General features: G+C 39.9%; 2 protein-coding genes across 2 annotated transcripts; one reads left to right on the top strand and one right to left on the bottom strand.

The window, feature by feature from the left end:
* Positions 1–236: 236 nt before the first annotated feature.
* On the bottom strand, positions 237–2,798 carry LOC135622406 (uncharacterized). Its single transcript, XM_065124231.1, has 2 exons — positions 2,440–2,798; positions 237–2,278 (listed from the first exon to the last, which is right to left on the bottom strand). The coding sequence occupies exon 2, from the start codon at positions 2,107–2,109 to the stop codon at positions 1,141–1,143; it is 969 nt and encodes a 322-aa protein (XP_064980303.1). The 5' UTR covers positions 2,110–2,278; positions 2,440–2,798; the 3' UTR covers positions 237–1,140.
* A 2,064-nt stretch (positions 2,799–4,862) lies between these two features.
* On the top strand, positions 4,863–8,537 carry LOC135622405 (vacuolar protein sorting-associated protein 2 homolog 1). Its single transcript, XM_065124230.1, has 5 exons — positions 4,863–5,042; positions 5,257–5,387; positions 6,277–6,381; positions 7,924–8,184; positions 8,282–8,537. The coding sequence occupies exons 1-5, from the start codon at positions 5,006–5,008 to the stop codon at positions 8,417–8,419; spliced, it is 672 nt and encodes a 223-aa protein (XP_064980302.1). The 5' UTR covers positions 4,863–5,005; the 3' UTR covers positions 8,420–8,537.
* The last annotated feature ends 464 nt before the right edge of the window (positions 8,538–9,001 follow it).

Below are 9,001 nucleotides of genomic sequence, written 5' to 3'. Positions count from 1 at the left end.
AGAAAAACAATGTAATTCACCTTACGAATCCGTCTATAGAAAAATGAAAAGAAAGAAACGGAATAAGTGTTGAGAGTATTTTATATATTAGACAAAAAAATTATTCATAAAAATTATTTTATGAAAATTTAACTTTTTTTTATCAAAAGAAAATAAAATATTCATGGATAATACCTCCCAATTTTCAAGAGGAAAACAATATATGAGGTAGAATAGAACAACGACAACTGTTCATCTGGATAAGAGGTGGGACTATATTGGATTCATTGACGGACCACACGTTGAATTGATGAGAAACAGGTGTTTGGTTCTTGGAGTAGTAACATCGAGCGATCATCGAAACTTAGGTGCAGGGATACAGACAGAGGCTGTCGAGCAGAGCCACCTACATATTTTTGAGGGCTCCTTGGATTCCTCGACTTCAGAATACGGAAATCATGTTTCTTTTGACTTGTGTGCCATTGCATCTCCCTCATCAGAAACGCAGTCAAACGGTGCGGCCGATGGTCGTCTTCACGCCCACATGACTCAAGCTGCTCGCATTGTTAGCGTACAAATCTATCCGCGATGTCCGCCTTGATCTCCGACCAAGCTTGCATCCACTCGGAAACACTGCCCTGTTCATCTATAGGCTCTCTACATCGATAGGGATGGGGGAATAGCGTCGAGCGAAGTCTCCCTCTTCGTCGAGCGATTTCATCGAGCAACTGGGATTCCGACAGATGAGATAAAAGGTTGTGAAAGAGAAAAGATCAAAATTTTCTTATTTTTTAAGAGTAATTACCAATGGCAGACAAAAAAGATCGCCATTGAGTTAGCAAAACTCTCTGCAAACCACAGGAATGATTACAAGTTCAGGCACTCAAAGACATGCAGATAGAAAAGGTGCAGCTTTCTGGTGCTCGGCAACTGGCCAGATATCAAACGTCAATTGGATCACAAGAAAAGAGGTGTTTTGATGACTTCCACCCCCCCCCCCCCCCCCACAGCTCCCTTTTCAGAATCAAGGAATTGAAGCAAAGACAACGAAACTAGGTACAAGTGGAGAAATCAAACAACAACAGCAACAAAAAAAGGTTATCTTGTCACCGAATTCGCCGACTGCATGTGAAAGTATGGTTGTTGATGAGGACTCAATTGTCAAATCGAGGAACTTCGTTTCCCTTGCACTGGTCTGAAGCTCGAAGGAGAAGAAGGTAATGGAATCACCTGCGAGGAACTTGAATGGTGCTGCTGCCCTCTCTCTTTGTTCTTTCCTATCACTATGGTGATGAAGGATCCATCCTCTTCTTCTGGGCCCGTGGGATGTGAGGCGGCGACACCAGGTGGATGAGAAGAAACATGACTCTCTTGTCTCGCGGTGCTGTTAACCAGCCCACCATTCCTGTGAACCTTGCCTGCTTCTTCCATCAGTTTCTTCCTGTGTAATTTTTCCTCGGCGTCCTTCAGAAACTTGAACTTTGGAGGCGGCGAGGACCACACCTTGATGAAGTCTTCTTCCTTTGTGGACTCAAAGAGGGGGTTGAATCCACTTTGTTTGTAGCAGTCCAAAGGAGTCAGAGGCGGAGTGAAGAGAGGCGGGGAAGAGAGAGGTGTCAAGAATGGGGTATCCGAAGAAACAAACAGCTCGCTCAAGCTCTTCCCTCTGGAACTTTTCCTGCTCCTTCCCCCTCTCGACCTCCCGTCCTCTGACTCCAAATCCTCCTTCGTTTCCTCTTTGATGGTGAAGAGAAACCTGGGAGGGCCTGCGAGGCCATGGAGCCTCATGAGCTCTGCCTCCATACCGTCCTCTCCTCCGAATGCCTTCAAAAGAAGATCTTTGCTGGAGGAGTCGGAGCGGAGCTGCAGTTGTCCCTCGTCGGAATAAGCAGCTGCATCCACCGAGGTGGTCATGTCTCGGGGGTTGAGCGCTGTGGAACTCAGGGAAGATGGCTTCCTCCAGCAGCAGAGATAAAGCAGCTCCCCGGCTGGGCTTCTGGAATCGTGGTCGACCTCTCTGCTACTCCTCTTCTTCCACCAAAGCAGATAGTATAGCTCTGCAACAAGAGCCAAGAACAGGCAACCGGAAACCAGGCTCAAACCGATGCCCAGACTGCTCAAAGGTCGCATCTTTTTTCGCAGTAATCTCTACAAAGTCTGGTCTCGATCAAGCCTATCGTCGACAGATCTTCCAGCCAAAAGGAACTACAAACACAACAATTCTGAGCTTACAAAGGGAAGGCGAGCGTATTAAGAAGGTACAGCTAGCTATCGGTGGAGATTCAGAACACAGTCATCCCTGAAACAAATGCAACACCCATTACGATAAAAGCAGGGGAAAATTACAGGGAGAAAAACAAGGAAATTTATCGCTCAAATCAGTCTCCGGCCTCCCTTCAAAACTCAAACCGAACACCACCAATCTAGTAAATACTACAAACAAAAAGATGGCACCTTTACCCTGCTCTTTGACCTGCGAGAAGTAAATCAAAAGCCCCGAACAAAAACGATGCATCCAATGACTAAATCATCACAAAGATCATATTCTGAGAGCCACGATTCACAGGTAGCATCACCACCATGCGTCCAACAAACAAGCCGGCTTCTCTTCCCCGAAAGCTTACACGAGCTCTGCAATCCACCACTACTGCCAAAACCCCTCAGCTTTTGCCCTGGAAAAGCCCAGCCGAGACAAGGAATCTCAAAAGAAATCACCACCCTGCAGAACTCCCTTGCGGGGCTCGTCTCCCTCCCGAGCTGGTGCGGTCGATAAGGTTGCGTTGTTCCCGAGAGCGGCTCACATGAGCTGGATAGCGAAAGCGGGGGCTGTCGTTTCCCTCCTGGCCAATAAAAGAAAGGGAAACGCCCGGGAATCGAATTGTTTACCTCGACACAGCTGGGGCTTTGGTTTACTCCGCGGTGCATTTTATTTTAACGTGCACTCCAATTTGTTTTCGATCTGGAGCGTCCGATTAGTGGATACTTCTTCAGCCTCGCGCGCAAATTGGTGGGTGTGCGTGTGCTGCGCAACAAGTGCATCTGACGAGCACCGGTCACCAATCATACTGCGCCATGTGTCATTTCCTTCCCAACATCTCCGTCCCCAAAACCTATTATATTATATTATATTATATTAGAATATCAATTAAAAACAGAAAAAAGAATTTTGCTCAAATATTCACCCTTCCACGTGGACATCGTCTGTGATCTCGAGACAAGTGACACCTCGGCTAAATCAGGCACGTCTTTCATTAGCTTCCTTTGCAGAATCCCCATGGATGATGTGTGACAGCCAGAGAGTAAAGGCCGTGTGCAGCACTCGTGCTGCTGCCCCTCATGCATCGAGTCATGCACGTAATTAATGAGCAACAAGAGAAATAAATCTTTTTCTTTTACAGTGCCAGTCCAAGAGAGAACAGATGATGGCAAGATGGCATGGAAACCACAACACCAACTCACTGGGGGAAGATCTAAAGGATGTTACGACTTGAAAGGTAAAAGAGATTGTTGTGGTCATGTTGATCTCCATAACGTGTCCATTTGGTCCATGCAAACAGCATTAAAAATTTATAGGTTTCAATAAAAGATCTCCCCCTCTTATTAGTTAGTGTGGGAGGTATTCACTCCACTAACAAAAGTAGATTAATTTATCCAGAAAAGATCTATATTATTCGTTTTCTTTAATAAGAGGATGTCCCCGTGAATAAGTTATTTTCACATCGTCCTTCTTGTTCTTCTCCTTCGTCTAGCTTTGTCTCTTCGTCATCATTCTTCGTCTAATTCTTATATATAAAATATATTTTTATATATTAAAAATAATTAATTATTAAATTATATATTTTTGGGGATAGATTTGAGACTGTTTAGTTTATTTTTTATATAACAATATCAATTTCAATCAAAACATTTCAATTTTAAAAGGATTTATTATCATTAATTATTAAATTTTAATTTTTTTGATAGATTTTATGAATGCTTATATTTTATTTTATTTGAAGTTTAATAGGCTTAACTTCAATCAAACAATTTCAAATTTTCATCAGTCTATTAGAACATGATTCCAACATCATTAGAAATGTTTTCCCATTGTTATAATATTTTAGGATAATTATTTATTAAAATTTTAATTTTTTAGTTCAATATCAAGTGTAATATAATCAAATTTAATCAAATAATCTTAAACTTTCATCAATCTATTAGACATAATTCTAACATCATTAGTCATATATTTTTTATTTCTAGAAGGTTCTATGATAATTTATTACCAGAATTTAGATTTTTTTTAATATGTTTTGTGAATGAGTGTATTTAGTTTATTTTTTAGTGTAACAGAGTTAATTTCGGTCAAATTATCAGAAAATTTTTAATAATTACTACTGATCCTATCAAGGAATATTATATATTTTTTAATTTATATTAAATTATTTTTTTATAAAAGTAATATTTTTGTGAAAATGAGGCGAAGTTACGAGAGACGGAGAAAAAAAAAGGAAAGAGAGAATATATTATTTAAAATTTATTTAAAAATTTTTGTGAGGAAAAATTAGTATTTATGGAAAAAAAAAAAGGTATAAATCATCATATTATAAAAAGTGATTATGAGATTCTTTATTTGATACATTATCCATAAAAGCATTTGTTGCCTTCAAATTATGGCGATGGACGAGATCAAATATATCACAGCAAGCGGGCGGTTCAGATGGACGCTCGAGTGAAATATATTTGGTGATCTCAAAAGATTCGGTGACACGAGACCCTCCCGACTGCCACACCCACTCACGTTTTGGGCCTTTCTGCTGCTTAATAAGCCCATTCGATAAGAGGTAAAGGTAGCTTTTTGGAGAAGAAGAATTACCAAAAGGGTTTAGCCCTCGAATCGTCAAACCCTCCACCGGAATCGAGATCGAGTCGCGATAGGGGGTGGCAATCAAAGCTTTCTTCCTCTTTGCCGTAATTCGAGCGCCAATTTGATCGACAATTGTGAGAGAAAGCGCGGAATAGGTTCGTGATCGCTTGATCTATCACGATGAGTTTCATCTTCGGGAAGCGGAAAACCCCGGCAGGTACCCTCGATCTCTTCCCCACCTATTTCAAGATCAAAGTTATCGGTCGATGCGCTTTGCGATTTGATCGATTATTGTTAGTATTAAGTTTCCAATCTTTCGTTTGCTTTTGCATTAAATAAGAGAACCCTATTCGGGTGGTATCATTCTTTGGTTTCTGGAAAGGAAAGTTGCGATGGGTCGGAAGCTTTATGGTGGCTGTTTTTGGCTGCAGAGCTGCTGAGGGAGAACAAGAGAATGCTGGATAAATCAATTAGGGAAATCGAAAGGGAGAGGCAAGGGCTGCAAACACAGGAGAAGAAGCTTATTGCGGAGATCAAGAAAACTGCTAAGCAGGGCCAGATGGTATACATTCTTTACCGCAAATGATTGATCTTGTATAGATCCGATCATGAACGCCCACCTCCACAAGAGTATTCTGTCTTCCATGTTGTGCTAGCTTAAGCTATTATCATGTTTTCCCATGTAGGTATTGTCACAAGATACTAATGATATTGATTCAATAGCCGAGTGCTAAGAACTAGAATGAAAGTGTCAAATATGCTTAGGAGAGAAAAGATGGAAGGAGTTAGAAGCTGAAAGAAACAGAGAGGAAACTAGCAGAATTTTACCATGCTTGTGAGAGTTAGGTGATTTGATACTGGGGTATGAGCTGAACCCTTTTTTCGGTACCTGATGGTCTATGCTAGGCATGTTGAGATGGTATAATGGAAACCAGGATTATATATATAAGTGGTCTTTCTTCTGGAAATGTTACTAGCTCAAATTCATTTCCTTCACCAGGCAGCTGAGCACTCCTTCTTGATCTTCATGGATCTAGCTATAGCTGTATTGGATATTATATGTTTCACATACATAGAAGATGTGGTCAAAAAATGGCATTGCCATTCTGAGTATAGGCTACATACCATTTCGTTTGATATTGATCAAACACCCCAATTCGTAGAAAAAGGGACAAAAAGAACCATGGTGCCTTTGTAATACACACTTTCTATATTCTTAGTCATGTTGTCTCTAGTTCTTTTTTAACATCTTCGTTCTAGAATTCTGATTATTATTATTTTTACTATTTTTTGTTCCATATCAGTCCAATTTGGCATTTTTTATGGATTTTATTAGAACGCTTCTTTATGCATGATTTTTTAAATTGTTTATTATCACATCGTGTGTGATTTGTGCTGCAGATTCTTTGTTGTATGAGTTGTCTATTCTTGCTGGCTATTACTTGTTACAGGCAGCAGTGAAGGTCATGGCTAAGGATCTCATTCGAACAAGACACCAGATTACAAAATTTTATGCACTCAAGTCGCAACTCCAAGGTGTATCTCTGAGAATTCAGGTAAAACATTATCTTTTTACATTTTTCGCTTACTAACCATTCATCTAAACAATTGTTACTTCTACTGATGAGTACATTGCAAGAATCATCTCCATTTGAAATGATACTACTGTTGTTTGCTCTCATCCATGAGATTGCAGTAGGCATACTTATCCTTGTTATTAACCATGTTGTAGTCATTACATTTATTTTTGTTGTTAGCCTCTTTAGGCACAGATTGTATAAAAGAAAATGGCTAACATGAATAAAATAAGGGATAAATGCTGAGTTGCTTCAGGCATGAACTCTTTCTTGGTGTTTTTGGTTTGAAAATATAGGATGTCAGAAAATGCGAAAAGTAGTTTTAGCATCAGTCTAGTCTGCAGATCATGAGAAAGAAAGTGGACATATTGGGGGTCGAACAATTTCAGGAAAATTGATTAGGAGGTAAATCACATAAGGGCTAGAAGAGAAGAAAGCAGCAAGGAGAAGGTATGTCATAACACCAGGTCTGGATTGTATGTCGTGACACCGGATTGTACCCAACCAGTTCTGTTATGAATCATTGGAACTTGCCTTTTTTTTCCAAATACATGAAGGAAGGTGATATCATTGGTATCTAAATTTAGTTTAATAATAATTGTGTGTGATTAAGTAATAGCAACATAAGAAATTAAAGAAAAAGAAATTCCTTGCGATCTCTTCCATCTTTGTCCCCATTTGTCCCCATTTGACCCGTGTGATCACAGACGCCCTGCCATCCTGCCCACTTTGGCACAACCATTGATTTTATCAACGAGTGGAGAAAGAAAGCACGAGGAAGACAAGAACGCACAGAAGAAGAGCAAAAGATTAAAAGAAAAAAAAAGGAAAAGAGAGTGGAGGAGAAGAGAATCATTGAAAAGAAGAAGAGGAGCATAGTAAGGTGAAGAGAATGCAAGGAGGGAGAAAAGACGATTATAGAAGGACAGTGAAGGAGAAGAACGAACAAATAAGCAGATTAAAGAAACAGAAAAAGAAAAAGAAAACAATATTTGTAATATATCCATCTGACCAATGGATTAGTGAACCAAAGTTTGACGTGATCCTGGTTTGGTTGTATAACTATGGTTGTAGCTGAGAGCGGGAGGTATTATTAGGTCTGTAGAATTTAGATAGAAGAGCTGGATATTGATTGACGTTAAAAAGAAGATGGTGGGGGCATAAGTTCTTTACTTTTGAAGTTAGGTATAAAGACTGTCTGGAAAAACGCAATGAGGAGAAAGTTATGACCGAAAATTATATAATCCCTATTATGGTTCGATCTTTTAAACCCTTGTTAAATTTGCTTGAGTTTGCCTAAATAAACATAAAATTCAAATGAAACATGTTGATAGTAGGTAAGAAATCTGAAGTTTTGCAGCATGGAAAATGAAGCTTCATATCCATTTGAAGTCGATTATATGTATAGGTTACGCAAAAGCTTCAGCCTAGAGTTGAGGATGGACTTAGTTATGAACCAAGTCATTCCATTCAGTTAATTAACTGATTGACATCAAAACCAATATTTGATGATTTCTGCAGACACTGAAATCAACACAAGCAATGGGAGAAGCTATGAAAGGTGTTACAAAGGCTATGGGACAGATGAACAGGCAGATGAACCTCCCTGCATTACAGAAGATAATGCAAGAGTTTGAGCGGCAAAATGAGAAAATGGAAATGGTCAGCGAGGTTATGGGAGATGCCATAGATGATGCTTTGGAAGGAGACGAGGAAGAGGAAGAAACTGAAGAACTTGTGAACCAAGTCCTTGATGAAATTGGAATCGACATTAATTCAGAGGTGAATCTAAATGATACCTTTATCGTGCATTTCCTTCAAAATTATCGGCACTCCTGTTGTTTTTGCGTAAAGCAACTGGTCCCTCATTTGCTTACAGCTTGTAAAGGCACCGTCAACTGCAGTGGCTAAAGCCGAGGCATCCAAGAAGGTTGCCCAAGCTGAAGCAGCTGGAAGTGAAGATGGTGGAATTGATAACGACTTACAAGCAAGATTAGACAACTTGAGAAAAATGTAAGTCCATATGACGAGACTGTGTATAGAGTTGTAGTGGTACTGTGAAATTGCTCCACTATAATCGCCTTGCTGTCTGGTTGACTTATGGTACACCTTATAAAGTCTATTGCGGTTCGGAAGTCTTTCCCTTGCTTTTTCTCGTGCTTCCAAATGATCATGCGCTTCTCTGCAAGTTGTTGTTGAATAGGTAAACGTAGGTTGCTATTAGTAACGTCAGTTTGTAGCCTTGCGCATGTGGTTCGCACAATTTCAGCCAATGGGGACGGGACACGCTCTTTTTCCAGTTTGATGGGTTGGCCGGGACAGGTGGATCCGACACGTTCTGAAGCTCCGTTGCCCGGACCGATGTGCGCAACAACCGCCGCGTTTATATTTGTTTATAACGAAAGTAGAGCGTGGCTATCTTTACCTAACGAAAGTAGAGCGTAGCTACCTTTATAATTCTGAAAGTGAAATAATTAGTTTTATTTGTTATAACAACATCAATTATATTGACTAAAAATATAATTCGTCACATAAGGTAGGTGTTAGATCGATATCAAAATGATGAGCAAAGAGAATTTCAATATTATCAGGATGTTTT

The sequence above is a fragment of the Musa acuminata genome, chromosome BXJ2-9 (assembly GCF_036884655.1).
Source record: "Musa acuminata AAA Group cultivar baxijiao chromosome BXJ2-9, Cavendish_Baxijiao_AAA, whole genome shotgun sequence".
Classification (NCBI taxonomy): Eukaryota; Viridiplantae; Streptophyta; class Magnoliopsida; order Zingiberales; family Musaceae; genus Musa; species Musa acuminata.
This window is presented reverse-complemented; position numbering and strand designations above follow the sequence as displayed.

Excerpts from the sequence above, each read along its gene's own strand:
- LOC135622405 (XM_065124230.1), top strand. The coding sequence starts at position 5,006 with ATGAGTTTCATCTTCGGGAAGCGGAAAACCCCGGCAG. Across the intron at positions 5,388-6,276 it reads CTGCTAAGCAGGGCCAGATG|GCAGCAGTGAAGGTCATGGC; the intron begins GTATACATTCTT and ends TACTTGTTACAG. Across the intron at positions 8,185-8,281 it reads GAATCGACATTAATTCAGAG|CTTGTAAAGGCACCGTCAAC; the intron begins GTGAATCTAAAT and ends ATTTGCTTACAG.
- LOC135622406 (XM_065124231.1), bottom strand. The coding sequence starts at position 2,109 with ATGCGACCTTTGAGCAGTCTGGGCATCGGTTTGAGCCTGGTTTCCGGT.